Source organism: Protomyctophum parallelum (assembly GCF_964188405.1).
Source record: "Protomyctophum parallelum genome assembly, chromosome: 1".
NCBI classification, from domain to species: Eukaryota; Metazoa; Chordata; class Actinopteri; order Myctophiformes; family Myctophidae; genus Protomyctophum; species Protomyctophum parallelum.
The window spans coordinates 15,613,973-15,636,976 of NC_139697.1; the positions used below are offsets into that span (position 1 = coordinate 15,613,973).

The 23,004-nt window shown below is 43.5% G+C and overlaps 1 protein-coding gene across 1 annotated transcript; it reads right to left on the reverse strand.

The window, feature by feature from the left end:
* Positions 1 to 1,368: 1,368 nt before the first annotated feature.
* On the reverse strand, positions 1,369 to 16,529 carry bop1 (BOP1 ribosomal biogenesis factor). The gene is made up of 17 exons (XM_083779718.1): positions 16,383 to 16,529; positions 14,748 to 14,918; positions 14,161 to 14,310; positions 13,015 to 13,169; positions 12,436 to 12,553; positions 11,969 to 12,070; positions 11,054 to 11,269; positions 10,309 to 10,470; positions 8,740 to 8,820; positions 8,572 to 8,641; positions 6,203 to 6,335; positions 5,071 to 5,254; positions 4,743 to 4,820; positions 3,102 to 3,315; positions 2,327 to 2,411; positions 1,777 to 1,884; positions 1,369 to 1,550 (listed from the first exon to the last, which is right to left on the reverse strand). Exons 1-17 carry the CDS (start codon positions 16,437 to 16,439, stop codon positions 1,397 to 1,399), a joined length of 2,238 nt encoding a protein of 745 aa, XP_083635844.1. The 5' UTR covers positions 16,440 to 16,529; the 3' UTR covers positions 1,369 to 1,396.
* Positions 16,530 to 23,004: the final 6,475 nt, after the last annotated feature.

A 23,004-nucleotide genomic window follows, 5' to 3' on the forward strand; every position in this document is an offset into this window, starting at 1 on the left:
GGCTCCGCCTCCCGAGCTACGTCACTTCCTGCACGGCGATCAACCATGTCGTCGTCCTTGAGGGGGTTCCAGGTGGTCTCCATGCTAAATGATGGAGTTGGTAATCAAATGGACCCTTATTAGACCCTTACGAGTCCATTTGGTTTCATTTTACACTCTCAAGAGTTTGATTATTGTTAAACATACTTGTACTAGAGGCAAATATTGTACTTTTACTCCACTACAATTCTTAGAAAGCTTTAGTGACTAGTTACTGTATAGATTTGGAAGATTATTACATTAACCACTTCAGCCACTATATACACTTTGGCCATTTGAAAATAGCCAATCTACAATGAGCTTGTAAAGATCTGCTATTTTCAAAAGATTACTATAAATTTGAAAACTTTATAAAACTATATAAAACTTTTGAAAACAGGGCATTATTACATTGACGCCAAATCTTTTGTACTTTTACTCAAGTACATGTTTAATTCCAGACGTAACCCAGAGTATTTCTATATTGCAGTTAAGTATCGATGCTTTTACTTAAAAGTACAAAATGTGAGTACTTTTCCCACCAGTGGTTTTCAGATGGGGGGGGGGGTGGGGGGGGGGGTCTGTGGACAATTATACATATTAATGTGAGACTCCAGAACTAGGAGCACCTACTGCTATCAGCTGATCTCAGCATGAACTACCATTGATGTCACACGTGTTCCAATAACCATATGACATTTATAACATATACATTAACCCCAAAATTATGTTTTAAACAATAACATTTTATACAAAACTATCGCTCGTGCACGCACGCACACACACACACAAACACACACACACACACAGTCTTCAAAACAACACCAGTTTATTTGAAAGAAGACGGTCAGTCGTACATGGGTACATTTTCATGTCAAAAGATTAATTATGAAACTAACAAAAATACCAACATTTTTGATGTCCGTTTACTACATGGATACATGTGTTTGCTATGTGGCAACAAGGGTTCCAAGGTAAAAAAAAAAAGAAAAAAAGAAGACTGTGGTAACGTGGTTCAGGTGGTCGCTATAGGGCGGTCGCTGGGCGGTCTCTAGGTGGTCGATAGGCGGTCGCTGGGCGGCCGGTCACTAGCCCATTCTGACCTGAGATCAGATTCATACGAGGTTTCCACTGGACACACACTGGTCTGATGAACCCATTCTGACCCGAGATCAGATTCTAAAAAATGTCAGTCGTTCTTTGATTTTTCAAAAATAGCAGACCTACAAGCTCGTAGCGCGCCACTCGACTCGGTGGCGCGCTATGAGCTTGTAGATCTGCTATTTTTCAATAGCTAAAGCATAACATGATGCTGACACCAAAATGGGTTCCCGTTCAGAATGGGCTAGGCGGTCGCTAGGCGGTCGCTAGGCGGTTGCTAGGTGAACAGCCTGATGGTTGCGTCGGCTCCAGAGGAGAAGAGCCAGGGCTGGGTGGGGTGGAAGGTCACGTCAAGGACGCCCAGGTCAGAGGTTATGACGTGACCTTTCAGCACCTTGACGGGAACTATGAGAGGATTCTGTAGGAGGTCGCTGAGAGAGAGAGAGAGAGACAGTTGGTTAGATTAGAGAGGCAGACAGACACATCACTGACACACAGACAGGTGGTTAGATTAGAGAGGCAGACAGACACATCACTGACACACAGACAGGTGGTTAGATTAGAGAGGCAGACAGACACATCACTGACACTGACACACGGATAGGTGGTTAGATTGCAGACACGTACGTGTGTGTGTGTGTGTGTGCGTGTGCTTACTTATAAACCATTCCATGACAGACTATGACAGATCCGTCATCCGATGCCGATGCGAACAGGGGGTGGTGCTTATGGTAGGCGACGCCCCTCACAGCCTTCTTGTGGTGCCTAGCAACAAGACATAAACAAGCAAGACAACATGATCAAAATGACCTCCACGTCCTGTTATTCATTTTTTGACAGTCAATTATAGCACTGGTACTTGATCAAGGGAGCCAGAGAATCAGAGAAGGGTTGCCAACCATCCCTTGAAAAAAGGAATCAATTTGGGAACTAAAAGACATGTCCCTTTTTGAACTGATACGGGACACTCTTTGTTACTATAGATTTTCGGGAATCAAATCGAATCAATGACACATGCCCATCTGACAAGTTCAAACAGATCGCTGGAGTTGTCTTTCTGTACTTCAGGGAGTGCCAGGGGTCAGGGGTCATGCCAGTGTACTGTGTGTATGGTGACAGGATGGGGACGACGACCATGCAGACCGTCAAAGTTGGCTCCCCCACCTGACATCTGATGAAAGTTATATACCTATGAATCAACACCTACCTCAACACCTTATACGGTTTGGTGGACAGGTCCAGGTCGAACCAGCCCAGTTTGCAGTCGTAACTTCCACATATGAGGTTATCACCTGGAAACAACAATATTAATAATAATAAAAAATGGAAATAGTGGAAATAGACGACCTACAAGATAGATTGACAATTCCCACAATTTATGATTATGATCATGTACAACTAACTGCGATTATCTCAAATACCGTAATTGTGATTAGGCGCTTATATGACATGTAAGTAATAATTGGGACAGGCCTAGCCATACTGCTCGTCCATTTTCCTTTGCCCCGTTTCACTCTGGTTCTTATCAGTTAACCCATTTAGGCCTGGCGTCAAAAACAAAAAAAACCTTGAAAGAATATATATTCAAAGATTTGTGCCACATTTTTACGATTTAAAAAAAATAGCAGACCTACAAGATCGTAAGCTATGAGCTTGTAGATCTGCTATTTTTCCAATAGCTAAAGTATAACATAATTAATTTAGTTAAAACCCCCAAAAGGGGTAAGTGGTTAACCCATTTTGGTGTTAGCATCATGTCGTGCTTTAGCTATTGAAAAATAGCAGATCTACAAGCTCATAGCGCGCCACAGAGTGGCGCGCTATGAGCTTGTAGGTCTGCTATTTTTGAAAGATCGAAGAGCGACTGACATAGAAGACATTTTTAGAATCTGATCTCAGGTCAGAATGAAAACTGTCAGGATGTAGAAGACATTTTTAGAATCTGATCTGAGGTCAGATTGGGTTAATTAACAGTGAATTACCTGCGGGATGGATGGCCATGGAGCTGATCCATTTGGAGTTGCTCATCAGCTTCTTGCTCAGCTCCTGTTTGATCAGGTTGTAGATGCGCACGGAGCGCTGCGTCGCCACAAAGAAGTAGGGCCTGACAGGGTGGAAGGACACGCACTGCACCGCGCCCTTACTCTTCCGGAAGGGGTTCTGACTCCGCCTCTTGCTCACCTGGTGGATTAATACCTGTAGGGGGAGGGATGGAAATACAAATCGTCGTTGTCGCGTGGAAACCAGTGTTCATAGAGGACTACAAAACTAGGACTACATGTTCCGTCAAAATAAAAATGAAAATGAAGTGAAAACTATGTTAAAACTATGACTACATTTTCCGTCAAAATAAAAATGAAACTTAAGTGAAAACTATGTTAAAACTATGACTACATTTTCCGTCAAAATAAAAATGAAAATTAAGTGAAAACTATGTTAAAACTATGACTACATTTTCCGTCAAAATAAAAATGAAAATGAAGTGAAAACTATGCTAAAACATTGACTACATATACTGAGAATTTCGTCAACAAATTAAAACTAGAGTAAAATGTTAGGGAGGGACTAGTGGAGAAAAGATCCACTAGTCATTTTGGCTGCACACAGGTATTTGAGATCTGCTATTTTCGGCGCGCACCTAAGTATAATTCAGAAGCTATGACGCCATCACAGCCTATCAAAAATATAAATCAACTGTAGATTTAGTCAACAAAAACTAGACTACCGGTAAATGAAAACATTCAGATGACTAAAATGTGACAAAGATCAAATGGTATTTTATGCAAAAGACGGATGAATAAAACTAAATCAACAGTTGCTGTCAAAATCAACACTGGTGGAAACCTTTTGTTCAAAACCGTTCCTTTTGTATCATGTATTTTTGAGCGGTGCCTCCACTCCATTACGCAGCTATGTGTGTCCCTAATATACGTGTCCCTGTGTCCAAGCACGGAAAGCTGCGACACGGTAACTCTGTCATTTCTCGACCGTTTTGGACACTGGAAGGCTCGCCGGGAACAGGGACAGCCCCCTAGGCATGTTCCTGGGGGTCTGGATGTTTAAAATATTTTTAAAATATGACGCAACGCGTTGTGAGCTTTTAGATCGGCTATTTTCATTACTTTTGTGCCGACACTCTTGTATGATGAAGTAGGGCATCGATTTATGAAAATATATTTAAAGCAAAAGTTTAACTATGGACATAGGCGGTGTCTGCCCAATGTAAAAAATATACATAAATAATTTCATGTAAAGGAATAAATGCAATAGGATGTAAATGTAATGAATGAATTAATCAAAGTAAAGGTAATGTGAATGATTACCTGCTGGTTACTGGATGGGTCTGTTGTGAATGTAATGAATGAAGTAATCAAAGTAAATGTAATGTGAATGATTACCTGCTGGTTACTGGATGGGTCTGTTGTAAATGTAATGAATGAATGAATCAAAGTAAAGGTAATGTGAATGATTACCTGCTGGTTACTGGATGGGTCTGTTGTAAATGTAATGAATGAAGTAATCAAAGTAAATGTAATGTGAATGATTACCTGCTGGTTACTGGAAGGGTCTGTTGTAAATGTAATGAATGAAGTAATCAAAGTAAAGGTAATGTGAATGATTACCTGCTGGTTACTGGATGGGTCTGGCATGACGGACGCCAGGTAATCTCCTTTACCGTGCCATGTGACCTGACGCACCGCCTAGAGAGAGAGAGAGAGAGAGAGAGAGAGAGAGAGAGAGAGAGAGAGAGAGAGACACAATTACTATACACAACTTTATTTTTTTAATGTTTTTTTTTGCGGCTTTCGCCTTTATTTTATATTTTTTTATAGAGAGACAGACAGTAGGCTGACAGGAAATGGGGGAGTGGACATGCAGTAAAGGCTGTCGGGATCGGGAGTTGAACCCGCGGCACACTGCCAGGCTCGGACTACCGGCCAAGGTGGTTACCTTGGGGTGCTCTATTTTGAGGCGGAGCCCCAGGCTAAGCTCCTCCCCTTCCGTCATGCTCCATGTGACGGGCTGCTTGGCCAGCTCCTCGTCCGGAGCCTCGTACGATTGGATGAGCTGGTCTGTCGTCGTGGCAACCAGCTTGTCGCCCACTCCGGGGTTGATCAGCAGCACCGTGGAGTTACTGGGAGGCACGCGGACAGACAAGACACATGGATTAAAGTCACAAATAAAATCTCACGACAAGTCCAAATATGTCATTTGTGAAACAGCGTGAAAGGAGCCACCACACACTATCAGACTCGGGTCATTGATTGAGTTCAGTGAGTGATCAGTCATTATGAAGTGTTTGGCGCCGTTTGGCCTAGTTCAGACCTACTCTGGACTGGAGTGGTGCCAAAATAGGCACCTATTTAACAGAGTTACTGCTTTTGGTGGAACGCTCCGCCATAAGGAATGTAATTACCTTCCGCTCCTGGCGGATTGATCCGTCAGATAAGCTTTATTATGGATATCAAACCGGATTTCTATTCTATATATTCCGTCCCATTATACAGGCTGACTAAAAGCTGAATAACTCGAAATCTACGGAGCTCTCCGTGGTTTGGATAAAACGTGCGATGTTCGGAGGTCTTTGCTGATTATCCGGTGGTCTAGATGGAAACATTGGCGCTTTCTAGAGCAAGGATGGCTATAGTTTAGCTCACTAGCATTTATTAGCATAAAGATGGACGCCCACAACATCTGTTCTGTGCTGTGTGTGCACCCTCTAAATCGCCACCGCAGGCAGACTGAGGTTGGCTTTGCGTCCAGCAGGTGGCAGTAAACCTGTTAAGACCCCGTTGACGCCACAAACCCAGGTCCTTGTAATGGAAACGGTGGCACCAGTAGGCGGTGTGGTGTGGTGTGGTGTGGTGTGGTGTGGTGTGGTGTGGTGTGGTGTGGTGTGGTGTGGTGCGGTGCTGCCCCAGTGGAAATCTGGCTAATAGACAGAGAGAGAGAGAGACAGACGGGTACTTACAGAGCCGCGGCCAGCAGGCAGACAGACGGGTACTTACAGAGCCGCGGCCAGCAGGCAGACAGACGGGTACTTACACAGCCACGGCCAGCAGGCAGACAGACGGGTACTTACAGAGCCACAGCCAGCAGGCAGACAGACGGGTTGGGGTTCCAGGCGACACTCTTCACGGCTCCGCCCACCGGGATGGTCCTGAGACAGCGAGCCGAACACACCTCCCACAACCTCACCGTACAGTCATCAGAACCTACACACACACACACACACACATGCACACCTTTACTGTAGTGAGTAGTCATCAGAACCTACACACACATATGCACAACTTTACTGTAGTGAGTAGAGTCATCAGAACCTACACACACACACACATGCACAACTTTACTGTAGTGAGTAGAGTCATCAGAACCTACACACACACATATGCACAACTTTACTGTAGTGAGTAGAGTCATCAGAACCTACACACACACACACATGCACAACTTTACTGTAGTGAGTAGAGTCATCAGAACCTACACACACACATATGCACAACTTTACTGTAGTGAGTAGTCATCAGAACCTACACACACACACACACATGCACAACTTTACTGTAGTGAGTAGTCATCAGAACCTACACACACACATATGCACAACTTTACTGTAGTGAGTAGTCATCAGAACCTACACACACACACACACATGCACAACTTTACTGTAGTGAGTAGTCATCAGAACCTACACACACACACATGCACAACTTTACTGTAGTGAGTAGAGTCATCAGAACCTACACACACACACACATGCACAACTTTACTGTAGTGAGTAGAGTCATCAGAACCTACACACACACATATGCACAACTTTACTGTAGTGAGTAGTCATCAGAACCTACACACACACATATGCACAACTTTACTGTAGTGAGTAGTCATCAGAACCTACACACACACACACACATGCACAACTTTACTTTAGTGAGTAGTCATCAGAACCTACACACACACATATGCACAACTTTACTGTAGTGAGTAGTCATCAGAACCTACACACACACACACACACACACACATGCACAACTTTACTGTAGTGAGTAGAGTCATCAGAACCTACACACACACACACATGCACAACTTTACTGTAGTGAGTAGAGTCATCAGAACCTACACACACACATGCACAACTTTACTGTAGTGAGTAGTCATCAGAACCTACACACACATATATGCACACCTTTACTGTAGTGAGTAGTCATCATTCAGAACCTACACACACACTAGGGCTGACCCAAAAAAATCGATTAATCGATGTTCAATCGATACGCACGGGAATCGATTTTTAAATTTTGAATCGAATAGTCATTAAAAAAAAAGCGTCCGCTTTTGGTCCGCGAGACGGCCCCATTTGGTCCGCGAGCCATGATCGCGCCTCGCAGAACCGCAACGCCTATCCCCCTCACTACTCGCGGTAACAACAAGGAAGTCAACACACACAGCAGCCTGCCCTGCACTCATGCCGCCACAAAAGAAATCTAAAGTGTGGTTGCATTTTAGAATATGCAAGGAGAACAAAGAACAAGTGGTGTACAGTGTCAACTATGTGACAAGAAATTGGCGTATCACAGGGATGGCGCAAATGGGGAGAAAAATCGGCGGGATTTCACGCATGGGACAGGGGAAAAAGCCCTAGACCTCCTGTGCTCCAGGCGCGCTAATTTGAGCCGCGGTCCCCAAGAAAGAGCCTCGTCGGAAGGGTCTGAGAGCGGCGTAGACCGCGGCGCAAATTAGCGCGCCTGGAGCTCCAGGACTGGTGTTTTTTTTGGTGTTTTCACATCTGAGTTTCAATCGGAAGAGAAGCTTTGATTATAGGCTATATATATTTTTTTTTGGAGAGGTAATGCCTGCGTCAGGCAGTTGACTTGTTACGGTCGAATGTTTTATTAAGCCTAATTATTTGTGCGTCACTGCTTTCATGAAGGCTGCTGCAACAGTTGTTGCTTCAATGCTTATCGTTTTAAATAAATGAGACCAATCCAAGCATGCCTTTCTCTCCGCTATTGTTTAAGGTGCGCGCCTCGCATCGCGCACCTCGCATCGCACCCCCACCCCCCCCCCCCCCGTTGGGTTTCGAAGCGTCGAAGATCGAAACAAATTTATATCGAAGCGTCGATCAATCGAAGGTCAGCCCTAACACACACACAACTTTACTGTAGTGAGTGTAATCATCACAACGCGCACGCGCACACACACACACACACACACACACACACACACACACACACACACAGTAAACACATCTCTCTGTTTTTACTAACCACCATTTCGGTGGTCACCTTATCACCTAAAACTAGAGTATGAACAGGCCTTTAGTCGACTACTACAACTGTAGATTGTGTTGACTAAAATCTTATGGTAGTCAACTAAAACTTCAAAGGACTACAATATGACTAAAACTACATCTGCCCCCCCCAAAGTGGATAGTGATGTTAAATTTACCCGAGGCCAGCCATTGGCCAGTGGGAGAAACACTGATGGAACGGATCAGACTGGTGTGTCCTTTGTATACCTAAAAAGCAAAGAATTTTTAATCAATTAAAGTAACATTGTGGTGTGATTAAACGTGTGTGTGTGTGTGTGTGTGTGTATGTTAGTGTGTGTACGAACCAAAGCTTGCGTTGTAGGGAATGGTTGCAGGTCTCTTGGCTTTGGGAGACTTGGAATCAAATCCTCAGGATTCACATTGACCTGAAGAGCACAGAGTTAAGGGTTAAGGACACATCCAAAGATTTACACAATCTGACACATCTCATTTTTGCGTCATATTTTTTCTTAGTTCCATATTTTCAAGCATTGTGAGTTGTTGCGAGCAATGTATATTGTCTATTTTAGAAATTCTCTCTATATGGTAACATTTGACAATTTGGCCAGTGTAAGTAGCCTTGCCGAGCCATGAGGCCCATAGGACAGGAGCCTATCTCCTGTTTCTGTAGCGTGAGGCAGCTTGATGTACAAGTACACCCCCTGGACATGACGCTAGTATGTCGCAGGGACTTACCCCCCAATCCAACCCTTGATGCTGAGTGTCAAGCAGAGAGGCACTGGGTCCCATTTTTAGAGTCTTTGGTATGACCCGGCCGGGGATTAAACCCCGACCTCCCAGTCTCAGGGTGGACACTCTAACCACAAGGGCACTGAGCTGGCACTGACCAGTGTTTGACCATTTTTCATAGTAGTTTCAATTTGTTGATTACTTTTCATGCAATGAACATGTTATTTCTAAGGAATTAAATAAATAGGGTTATCATTTGGGGACCACCGATTTGTAAAACAAACAGGGTCGTGCGCCTGTTTTGACAGGGGGGAGCACTACTCTTTCGACGTGACTGTTTTTCCACGTGCACTGTAGCGTATACACGTGTGTGCGTATTGTACGAGTGTGTGTTACCCTCATCTTGTGTTGTCGAGGACAGAGGTAGAGGTCTAGGCAGCGTTCATGTGTACTGTAGCGTATATGTGTGTGTTTACCCTCATCTTGTGTAGAGGTAGAGGTCTAGGCAGCGTTCATGTGTACTGTAGCGTATATGTGTGTGTTTACCCTCATCTTGTGTAGAGGTAGAGGTCTAGGCAGCGTTCATGTGTACTGTAGCGTATATGTGTGTGTTTACCCTCATCTTGTGTAGAGGTAGAGGTCTAGGCAGCGTTCATGTGTACTGTAGCGTATATGTGTGTGTTTACCCTCATCTTGTGTAGAGGTAGAGGTCTAGGCAGCGTTCATGTGTACTGTAGCGTATATGTGTGTGTGTTTACCCTCATCTTGTGTAGAGGTAGAGGTCTAGGCAGCGTTCATGTGTACTGTAGCGTATATGTGTGTGTTTACCCTCATCTTGTGTAGAGGTAGAGGTCTAGGCAGCGTTCATGTGTACTGTAGTGTATATGTGTGTGTGTTTACCCTCATCTTGTGTAGAGGTAGAGGTCTAGGCAGCGTTCATGTGTACTGTAGCGTATATGTGTGTGTTTACCCTCATCTTGTGTAGAGGTAGAGGTCTAGGCAGCGTTCATGTGTACTGTAGCGTATATGTGTGTGTTTACCCTCATCTTGTGTAGAGGTAGAGGTCTAGGCAGCGTTCATGTGTACTGTAGCGTATATGTGTGTGTGTTTACCCTCATCTTGTGTAGAGGTAGAGGTCTAGGCAGCGTTCATGTGTACTGTAGCGTATATGTGTGTGTGTTTACCCTCATCTTGCGTTGTCGTGGACAGAGGTAGAGGTCCAGGCAGCGTTCAAATCGCTCGTGGATGAAGCGACTGAAGGCGGGAACGGAGCGCAGGTTGGGGAACTTCCTGGGCAGGAACGGCAACTTCCTGTCCTCCGGGTCCTGCTGCTCCCAGGCCATACGCTGAGAGACGCACACGCACACGCGCGCACACACACACACACACACACACACACACACACACACACACACACACACACACACACACACACACACACACACACACACACACACACAAACGTTAATGTTGTCTTAGTCAGTCTTTTGATTAAAATTCCATTTAGTTTCAGAGAGAGATCTGAATTTCTTTTTAAACTTTTGGTCTAGTTTCAGTTGACTAAATGGCATAAGATTTGAGACGACTAAATCTCCAGTTGATTTAGTCGACATGAATTGCATTGATGGCGTGGCATATTCGTAATGTCTGATTTATACGTGCCGAAAATAGCCGAACTACAAGCTCACAACGCGTCACGACGCATTGTGAGCTTGTAGATCGGCTGTTCCTTTTCTTTACCACGATCTTAAAATAACTAATGACCGAAAATAGCCAATCTACAAGCTCACAACACGTCGCAGTGCGACGTGTTGTGAGCTTGTAACCTCTGCTATTTTCGGCTTTCTATGGAGTCCAAATGACTGAAATCAGCCATGGCGACTTGAGAACTTGAATCCATGTTGGCCTTAAATTGTGCTGGTTTCTCACCTCCTCTTCGGTCATCAGGTATTCGGGCGGGGGGTTGTAGCTCTCGGCGTGGCCAGGCAGGGCCATTTTGGGAGCGGGGACGTGCATCTTGTGTCGTCCCAGGATGGACGTGGTGTCCTCCTTGGCCCAGATGTCGTAGTACTGACCTATGTGGCTCTGGCGGGGCTTCCTGGGTTTGATCCAACCCATCTTTATCGCGTGCACCATCTTGGATACCTGATGACACGACAGACAGACAGACAGACAGACACACAGACAGTTAGGCCTGTCACAATAATTGTGCCTGTGGTTGCTATATATACATAAACAGCCATTAGTGCCCTGACCAAGATGGCCGCGGCCATAGACGTCTGTGATAACTGCATTCTTAACCCATTCTGACCTGAGATCAGATTCTAAAAATGTCTGTTTGAAAATGACAGTTTTCTGAAAAAGCTATGTTTCTATGTCAGTCGTTCTTTGATTTTTCAAAAATAGCAGACCTACAAGCTCGTAGCGCGCCACTCGGTGGCGCGCTATGAGCTTGTAGATCTGCTATTTTTAAATAGCTAAAGCATAACATAATGCTAACACCAAAAGGGGTTCCCGCCCAGAATGGGTTAAAACACTTTTTTTCTCGTAATCTTTTCTCAGATTGAGGCGATTGATCAAAACCGGGATGTTAGCGGCTCATTAGTAAATCGTCGCTACCTCGCGGTTACAAAATTAACGCTTCGGATTACTTACAAAAAAAGACGGTAGCCACATTAGCTTTAAGCGATTAGCTTCCGGTTCATTTTGGGGTCAACTTTGGGGTCAAATAAAAGTCCAGGCTGGATCTGGAGAGTCAATATCTATAATGGCTCTATGCGTTATTAAGAATGACATGAATTATGTAGAAATGTGTTCAAAAATAAATAATTGTTGTATTCGTACCTTCTCCTTCTCTATGAGAGACGGAATGAAGCTCCGCTTGTCTTCAGGTCTGTTTGTGACGGGATGGATCATCACTTCACCGCTGAAGAAATCTACAGATGGCTGGAGACGAGAGAGGAGAGGAGATGGAGGAGTAGTTAATGTAAATAAAACAAACCTTACATACGTTCCGTTTTCACATGGATTGAGGCAAAATAAAATCTCTCGATTGAACATTTGTTCCTATTGTATGATGTGTGAGACAGTGTGAAATGACCCGCAAGGTGAATTAAGTTAATGAAAGGATTAATGCATTGTAAATAACATGTTAACACATTTTGTGCTCAAAATGTCCACAGACGTCATAGGAATATTTTTATTTATGGTTTGTTTTTTTCTTTCAAAATGCCAAAAAGTGGGTCTAAAAGTGGGAACCCTGGGTCGCCATTTTGAAAGAATAAAAGGGGACATAATGTGTTCATGTAAACCTCGTATTCGTTGAAGTTGACGTCTCCAAACTGTCCTCTCTGGAGTCTCTTCACCAACTCAACCTGCTCGTCTGTCAGAACGATGTCACTCTGTGTCTGCTTGTCATGGACCGTACGCCTGGAGAGAGAGAGAGACAGACAGAAGTCATTATGACATCAACAGACCAGTTGTTTTTGGCAGCACATTTAGATTTTAGTTTTAGTCATAGTCTCTTCAATAGTTTCAGTCGTAATGACTGTTTTTACACTTGCTGAAAATAGCCGATCTACAAGCTTGTAGATCTGATATTTTCAGCATGCAACCAAGTGTAAAATGACTTATACTGGTCCACTAGTCCCTTCCTAACATTTTAGTCTGGTTTTTATTTGTTGACGAAATTGTCAATATATTTAGTCTTCATAGCTTAGTTTTCATTTAGTTTCCATTTAGACTCCACAACCTTTGACCCCTTCATCTTGTCCCCTTGAAACCAGTGGTCCTGTGCTAGCATCGTGCTAAACCCTCATTCTATCGTTCCACATTGAAAACCAATGGCCCCCCGCCCCGTTAGCATCGCTAACGGGGGGGCCAATACTCACCAATAATCGGGGTCGTCCATCTTGTTGAGGAACTTGTCCAGTTCGTCCTTGTTCCTGATGGGCTTGAAGATCTTCTTTCCGTCCAGGTCGTAGCCTACGTGAGGGTAGTCCTTGTACCACTCCATGGGGATGTTCCCCACGGTGTTCCTGATGTCCTGTGCACCACAGCAAAAGCAGTGTTTGAATGAGACTGTCGACATGATTTGTATGCAGAATTCTCTGTAGACCTGTATATTCATCAGTCTGTAATGTCCACGCCATAATAATATTATTATTATACACCATAATAACCATAATATGGTGATGTCAACTCCCAGCACCTGAGCTGAACTGATTTGGAGCTCTTTAAGAGAAAGTTGTTTGTCTGTGACCGTTATAGCACTGACGAAGGTCCCAGGACCGAAACGTTTGCTACTTTTAAATTCACCTAGAGCACTTTAAGTTTAAGAGCATGTAAAAAAATAAAGAATATAACAAATGAGTTCTCCTTTATTTCCTATGCAGTGAGCTAGTCTTTTTCAGTCAGTAATTATTTCAGATAATGGCAATTATTGTCGAATAACTGTTTCCATGTTGAGAAAGGTTTCATACGTCAGAAACAGTGGAAATAGCCGATCTACAAACTCTGCTATTTCCACTGTTTTTTTTAACACATTTTGACTTTAGATTATTAAATCTAAAGTCAAAAAAGTTGACATTATATCAAATGTGCCCAGTGCAACTTTTGCTTACGAAACCTAAAAGCCAAATAGCAAAATACTTGACAATGACAGTATGACAATTTATTGTCAAGTAACATTTAATTCTTGTGACAGATCTAATCTAATTAGATCAGATGTCCCGTTTACTCCTCCTGACAGCTAGACTGTTTGACAAGCACAATTTGATCAGAATAATGATAAGCTACTTCTGCATTTATTATTAAATCCTTTACATGTGATGAACACATCATATGGAGCTTGCCATTCCAAAAAGCTACAGAAATTATAGGCCTATACCAACCATGCTAGAATGGAAATGAATCTGTAAAATGTTACTTTCTCTTGTTTATGACATCATATGTTGTTGATACAGTGAGGACAGGCAAATCTGTGAATCAAACAAGGTGTGTGTGTGTGCGTGTGTGTGTGTGCGTGCGTGCGTTACCTCTTCATCCGAGGTGTCATGCTCGTACTCGTCTACGGTGGCGGTCAGCGGTTCTGTCTCGTTGCTCTGTCCTGGTTTCTCTTCAGGCGACTCCGTCTCCTTCAGAATGTCCTCCTCGGAGGGAACCTTCTTCCCTCGATTCTTCTTGACCTTTGGGACAGACGGAAAGCAACGTCGTTTTACTGTCGCCACATTGAACAGGACATTGTCGCCACGTTGAACATGACATTGTCGTCAGGTTAAAAGTGCAGTCGTCGATTAAATTGTGCGTGGATGGATCTCTGCAACACTGCACTGAAAGTCATCATCCCCTGAATGTTTATTGGGGTTTTTGTGGATGTTTAACGATTCCGATTCCCTCTAAACGGTCCCGGTAAATGCAGTGTGCACCCCTCACATCAAACCGTGATTCATCTCTTGATAGTCATTTGAATGTATGATCCAAAAAATAAAATCACGATTTGAATGAACATAAAAAGGTGAAATGTGACGATATATAAACTGATTAAACGCCATGGTTTTGTATCTGCTTTCACTGCCATTTCCACACAGTGCAGTAGCAGTTACCGTGGTAACCGTGTGTTTACCTTAGCTTTGATTGGCTGCCCTGCATCTTCATCGTCATCCTCCTCCTCATCGTCGCTGTCACTCCCAGAATCCTCCAGTCCAGAAAAGATGCTCTCCTCGCTGTCCGACGAATCTCCATCAGCGTCCTCTTCCTGGCCGTCAGCCGACACGTTTTGGTCAAACGGAACCAACTGGAAATGGACAGAAACAAAACATTTATGGACTGAGTAATATGTACAATACTGCACATATTAATTAATTTGTGTACATCAAAAATGATGATGTACTAATTGGATGGGTGGACTAATTCTTCTTCTTTTTTTCCTTTCGTTAACCCATTTTGGGGCGGGAACCCCTTTTGGTGTTAGCATTATGTTATGCTTTAGCTATTGAAAAATAGCAGATCTACAAGCTCATAGCGCGCCACCGAGTGGTGGCGCGAGTGAGTACAGCCTTGATTTGTACGTATCGCAATCGTATCAGATGATGAATTCCCCGGGGTTAACACCATAAAAGACAACCCGGGATAATATCTTCATTACTGCAACTACATTTTGATGCCAACACTTTTGTGGTTTTACTCAAGTGCATTTTGAATTCCGGACGTTTACTTGTAAGTACAAAATGTGAGTACTTATTTCACCACTGCTGAATATCAGACGCAAGCAATAGGAGTACACCAGTGGCAGTACCACGCAGAGAGTGGTCTATGGGCTGGTTCCAGGATCATCTGATTGTATTAAACCGCGATAAATGCAGCAATATTGCAGCTGTAATATGGAAGAGTTAAAGTGAAGTGTTCAGATCCCTATTGAAAACTCAACTTTTTTCCTTGGCTTTTAATTGCACTTGATTGTCTTAAAACATGAGTTTTATGTTGTCCCTACTTTTTGTAGCGTTTGTGCGCTGATGGGCGCTGTTGATTTTCTGTTTTTGTTTTAACCTGTACAGCACTTTGGTCAGCTTTTGTTGTTTTAAATGTGCTATATAAATAAAGTTTGATTTGATTTGATTTGAGTTCAAACACATTAAATCTGAGGGTTTTTCGTACACTATTTAAATAGTCTTCAGAAGAAATGCTGCTATTTGTCCCGAAGTGACTGGAAAAGAAATGCTGCTACTCGTTTCAAAAAAGCATTATACCCTGTATAACGTGGATATAACATGCAATGTGACATAGCTCTGTTTACAAAATGCTGTACCGGTGTCATTTTCAGCTGTTTTTATATTTTGACACTTGCTTTGGCAATGTAAGCATATGTTTTCTCATGCCAATAAAAAAGCTCCTTTGCATTGAATTGACTCACTTGTCCTTCATGGAAACATAACGTTTTCTGTTCTGTACAGAAATGGATCAGACAGTACAACCATCCATTCCATTCATCCTCTGATGAATTGAACATGGTGGACCCTATTGTAAACAAGTGTAATGCTTCATGGTGTCGTCCACATAGTTAACAGTTTCTGTATTGATTTGTGCTTGAAATGTACCTATTCTGCATACCGTTAATACATCTTTCATACAATTCAATCCATGTAATTATCACTGTGAAGTTTGAACTATAGCATCAGCTCCATGCTAACGTGCTAAAGCAGCTCTGTTTATATTCATAATTTATCTCCATTTATTTGTTGACAGACGGACATAAACAGACCTGCTCTTCCTCCTCCTCGTCCTCGTCAGCGCTCCTCTTCCTCACAGTGGTGATCATGGTTATTTCAGAACGTTGTTCTTATGTGTGTTGAGTGTAGATTTAATATCACTCATGAAGTGAACCCACATTGAAGTTACACTGCCACACACAACATGTGGTAGTAGCAAGAGCAGGCAGTCTGACTGTGGGCCGGGGTCAGAGTGCATGGCTTCACACTGTTGTTTTGGTAGTTGACAGCGACACCTACTGCATCGGAGTGCCTACTGCAGTCTAGTCTGGGCATTTTGATTGATTGAAATATTTATTAACAGTTTGTAGAATTTACAGTACATTTTAAGCACAAACTCAATACAAAGACTGTTAACTGTGAGTGGACGACCCAATTAAGCATTACACTTGTTTACAACAGGGTCCACATTGTTCAATTCATCAAAACATTTAGAGACATACAAATAGACACTTCTATGTAGCTAAAGAACAGAACAGGAATCCATCATATAGGAAGCAAAAAGGGAAAAGATACATATACAGTGAGGGGAAATGGGGTGGGGGGGGGGATTCAGATTTTTACAGAGGCCAGTTTCGAATTGCAGCCATCCGTAGGTGCCCTTTGAGAGCGGTTTTGAAGGAGTCAAGGGATTCACATGTCTTAATGACTGTTGGTAGGGCGTTCCACATTTTGGTGGCATAGGAGCGAAAATAATTTAGTCCCTTGTTTGTGCCGAATCTGGGTTGTACATGGTTTGTTGTACTCCCTCTGGTGTTGTGGGTGTGGACTTCGTTTACACTAAGGAAGTATTTAGACAGGTACATGGGTATCTTGGTGGTGTATCCACCTTTTCAGACTCCATCATGGCCCATAGCACTTACCCTAACCCCTTAGATAGCATTTCTGTTGGCTTAGATAGCATTTGACACAGACTTATAGCATGTTATGTAGACAGCACTATAATTGTATTGTATATAGTTATAGCACGCCATAGTACATATGTATAGCATAGTAGTAAATATGTATAGTTTATATGTATAGTGTATGTATAGTTTCATTATATAGATATTCCACTGTTACTTTCTTAGCTTACGCATGTTTCATGATATTGATAAATGCTTTTATGTGATGTATTCCCATGCTTTTGTTCTTGCTTAAATGTAAGTCGCTCTGGATTAAGAGCGTCTGCTAAATGCCTAAATTGTATCGAATCTTGTGGACCAGACCCATTGCAAGATGCTGTACTCTGTCGTCGACCCTAAGCCATCCCAGCCTGTCAAAGTGGGCAGGGGTGAGGTGGGTTCGGGGGGTGAGGCCAAGTAGGAGCCTGACCAGTTTGTTTTGGGAGGTCTGGAGCCTTGTTTTAATGGCCTTTGAGGTGCTGTGGTACCAAGAGGTGGATGCATAGTCAAAGAAACCTTGTACGAGGGCTCCTGTTAAGGTCTTCAAGGTGTTTTTGCTGACCAGTGAGGAGATCCTGTAAAGGAATCTTGTTCTTTGATTGACTTTTTTGATTACGTTGGTGGCCATCTTATCACCGGAAAGATTGGCCTCCAGGATGGAACCTAGGTAGGTAATTTGATCTTTTCGTGTGATAATATTGTCACCCACTCTAACCAAGAAGCCATCTGCCTTGCTGAGATTACTATTTGATCAGTGATTCAACAGGTGTTTTATTTGAGCCACGGACCACCTTTTGATGAGATTTAGGCATTTAGCCTCTCAGACCCAAACTAAATACGTTGATTATAGTTGGATAAGATTTTGTCCTAAATGTAATTGTTTATTGATGTGGCACTGTCTGGCACTCAGTGGTACCATGGCCATATAGGAAAGCATATCAGGCAAACGATCAAAATAACAATTATTCTGCATTCTGTAATTGTGTAGACTTATTATGACACATATTGTTATTGTATTCTATAGGTCCATACAGTATACATGCAGTATTGCTGTAGAATACACAGCTTTTTGTGTGCCATTCTTAATGATCAATTAGCAGCTTATGGAAAACCATTTGGCCCCAGTCTGTCAGTTCCCCAGTCCCCACACACTGCTAAAAAGTAAATAAATATCTGAAATCGAGAATAAGCTGCTGACTGCTATATTCATTAATAATGGCTACCATAGAAGACTTAGACAATATTTTGTCATTCCAGCTGTTTTGAGGCATAGAGATATACTGTATGTATCAGTGGCCTTGTGGTTAGAGTGTCCGCCCTAAGCCTGGGAGGTCGTGGGTTCGATCAACGGCCGGGTCATACCAAAGACCCAGTGCCTCCCTGCTTGGCACTCAGCATCAAGGGATCGGGGGTTCCTGTGACATACTAGTGTAGCCTCAGCCAGGAGGCGAACCCGGGTTCCCCCATTCCACAGGCACAGTACGTTACCAGTCGACTAAAGAGCCATGGCCCGATAGGCAAGTAGTAACCCAGCACCGTATAGCCTACACTAGCATCATGTCCAGGGGGTGTACATGTACATCACTAGCATCATGTCCAGGGGGTGTACATGTACATCACTAGCATCATGTCCAGGGGGTGTACGTGTACATCACTAGCATCATGTCCAGGGGGTGTACGTGTACATCACTAGCATCATGTCCAGTGGGTGTACATGTACATCACTAGCATCATGTCCAGTGGGTGTACGTGTACATCACTAGCATCATGTCCAGTGGGTGTACGTGTACATCACTAGCATCATGTCCAGGGGGTGTACATGTACATCACTAGCATCATGTCCAGGGGGTGTACATGTACATCACTAGCATCATGTCCAGGGGGTGTACATGTACATCACTAGCATCATGTCCAGGGGGTGTACATGTACATCACTATAGCATCATGTCCAGGGGGTGTACATGTACATCACTAGCATCATGTCCAGGGGGTGTACATGTACATCACTATAGCATCATGTCCAGGGGGTGTACATGTACATCACTAGCATCATGTCCAGGGGGTGTACATGTACATCACTAGCATCATGTCCAGGGGGTGTACATGTACATCACTATAGCATCATGTCCAGGGGGTGTACATGTACATCACTAGCATCATGTCCAGGGGGTGTACATGTACATCACTATAGCATCATGTCCAGGGGGTGTACATGTACATCACTAGCATCATGTCCAGGGGGTGTACATGTACATCACTATAGCATCATGTCCAGGGGGTGTACGTGTACATCACTATAGCATCATGTCCAGGGGGTGTACATGTACTTCACTAGCATCATGTCCAGGGGGTGTACATGTACATCACTAGCATCATGTCCAGGGGGTGTACATGTACATCACTATAGCATCATGTCCAGGGGGTGTACATGTACATCACTAGCATCATGTCCAGGGGGTGTACATGTACATCAATAGCGTCATGTCCAGGGGGTGTACATGTACATCACTAGCATCATGTCCAGGGGTGTACATGTACATCACTAGCATCATGTCCAGGGGGTGTACATGTACATCACTAGCGTCATGTCCAGGGGGTGTACATGTACATCACTAGCGTCATGTCCAGGGGGTGTACATGTACATCACTAGCATCATGTCCAGGGGGTGTACATGTACATCACTATAGCATCATGTCCAGGGGGTGTACATGTACATCACTAGCATCATGTCCAGGGGGTGTACATGTACATCACTATAGCATCATGTCCAGGGGGTGTACATGTACATCACTATAGCATCATGTCCAGGGGGTGTACATGTACATCACTATAGCATCATGTCCAGGGGGTGTACATGTACATCACTAGCATCATGTCCAGGGGGTGTACATGTACATCACTATAGCATCATGTCCAGGGGGTGTACATGTACATCACTATAGCATCATGTCCAGGGGGTGTACATGTACATCACTAGCATCATGTCCAGGGGGTGTACATGTACATCACTAGCATCATGTCCAGGGGGTGTACATGTACATCACTATAGCATCATGTCCAGGGGGTGTACATGTACATCACTAGCATCATGTCCAGGGGGTGTACATGTACATCACTATAGCATCATGTCCAGGGGGTGTACATGTACATCACTAGCATCATGTCCAGGGGGTGTACATGTACATCACTAGCATCATGTCCAGGGGGTGTACATGTACATCACTATAGCATCATGTCCAGGGGGTGTACATGTACATCACTAGCATCATGTCCAGGGGGTGTACATGTACATCACTATAGCATCATGTCCAGGGGGTGTACATGTACATCACTAGCATCATGTCCAGGGGGTGTACATGTACATCACTATAGCATCATGTCCAGGGGGTGTACGTGTACATCACTATAGCATCATGTCCAGGGGGTGTACATGTACATCACTAGCATCATGTCCAGGGGGTGTACATGTACTTCACTAGCATCATGTCCAGGGGGTGTACATGTACATCACTAGCATCATGTCCAGGGGGTGTACATGTACATCACTAGCATCATGTCCAGGGGGTGTACATGTACATCACTATAGCATCATGTCCAGGGGGTGTACATGTACATCACTAGCATCATGTCCAGGGGGTGTACATGTACATCACTAGCGTCATGTCCAGGGGGTGTACATGTACATCACTAGCATCATGTCCAGGGGGTGTACATGTACATCACTAGCATCATGTCCAGGGGGTGTACATGTACATCACTATAGCATCATGTCCAGGGGTGTACATGTACATCACTATAGCATCATGTCCAGGGGGTGTACATGTACATCACTATAGCATCATGTCCAGGGGGTGTACATGTACATCACTATAGCATCATGTCCAGGGGGTGTACATGTACATGTACATCACTATAGCATCATGTCCAGGGGGTGTACATGTACATCACTATAGCATCATGTCCAGGGGGTGTACATGTACATCACTATAGCATCATGTCCAGGGGGTGTACATGTACATCACTATAGCATCATGTCCAGGGGGTGTACATGTACATCACTATAGCATCATGTCCAGGGGGTGTACATGTACATCACTATAGCATCATGTCCAGGGGGTGTACATGTACATCAAGCTGCCTCCCGCTACAGAAACAGGAGAAAGGGTCCTGCTCCTCATGGCTCGGCAAGGCTTACTGAGAAACATCCTTAGATTCCACATGAATATGAAGTGGGTAAAAACATGGTATCAAAATGTATTTCCTGTTATTAAGTGGTAATGCTGTTTGTAGGCATATTGCAGTATTATAACTGAAGGAGAGAAAAGCTCACAAAACATATCCGGTGTGTGTGGGTGTGTGTGTGTGTGTGTGTGTGTGTGTGTGTGTGTGTGTGTGTGTGTGTGTGTGTGTGTGTGTGTGTGTGTGTGTGTGTGTGTGTGTGTGTGTGTGTGTGTGTCTCCACGTGTGCATTCTTACGTCTTTTTAAGTGCACTGATAATGTTATGCACACAGCCAGACTTAATGCTGTAGTATTTGTAACTTCTTCCTCTTTTAAATGTAACTTTTCCAATTTTCCAGTGGGCTCCGGAGGCTGCAGAGAAGAAGAACCATGCAGCGAGTGAAAAAGAAACAACAACATACCATTAAACATCAAGCACGTTACATACTTCAGAGCATACATGGGCAACTGGAGGTCCGGGGACCACATGCGGCCCCCACCTTCACTTATAGTGCGACCCTCAGGTAACGGTTGATATATTATTGATTTCAGTTACAATTCCAAACATGCAAACATGACCCTCTTGACTTACTTACTTCCGTCTATATATGTAGCTTAATGACTAGTATTAAACTGTAATTGTCCTTTTTTATGTCCAATGTATTTGTATTTAGTTCATAACGTTAACATATACAGTAACTAAATGCTTTTGAAATTAAATAAAAAGGTTACTTTTCAGGATTCCAATTCAAAAATAGAAAAAATAATAATAATAATTCAGGATATAGCAAAAATAGCTGATCTACAAGCTCAAAACATCTCGCAGTGTGACGCAGTTTGAGCTTGTAGATCTGCTATTTTTGCTACGACAGTATGCAATGTGGCTCTCTGGAGTGAGTGTGGAACAGTGGCCCTCGCCATCGTCAAAGTTTCCCACCCCTGCGTTACATACTTCTGTCCTGTCAACAAAAGAACATATTTTACAGAACAAACATTTGGCTCTATATCCATTCGGTTTGGGCCTCTCATCGGAAGACTGTCTATTTATTTACCGTTTCTGAACGGAATTGCGTCAGAAATGTACAGGTATAGTCCAGAGTCTACATGTGTCTTTATAGTACTAATAAAGACAGAGTGGTAAAATGTAACTGTGAAACAACCTTTTAAATCAATTTGTTTGACAGTCTGTAAAATGGCATTGTGCTATAGAGGGTATGTGCATGCTTAAAGTGAATGGCACATCGAGTGGCAAAGCAACATGCAAAGTGAGTTTAACTTTGTTTAATGTTGTTTAATGCAATCAGATAGGACTTTTCTGTTTGGATTCATGGGCTGTCGAGGCCAGAAAGTAGTTTTTTGCCACTCAGCGCGCGCGCGCACACACACACACACACACACACACACACACACACACACACACACACACACACACACACACACACACACACACACACACACACACACACACACACACACACACACACACACACACACACACACACACACACACA

Coding starts and splice junctions, on each gene's coding strand:
- bop1 (XM_083779718.1), bottom strand. CDS start 16,439: ATGATCACCACTGTGAGGAAGAGGAGCGCTGACGAGGACGAGGAGGAG. Junction 14,919..16,382: donor ACGAGGAGGAGGAAGAGCAG/GTCTGTTTATGT, acceptor GTCCATTTCCAG/TTGGTTCCGTTTGACCAAAA. Junction 5,255..6,202: donor TGCCTGCTGGCTGTGGCTCT/GTAAGTACCCGT, acceptor CGTGCCTCCCAG/TAACTCCACGGTGCTGCTGA.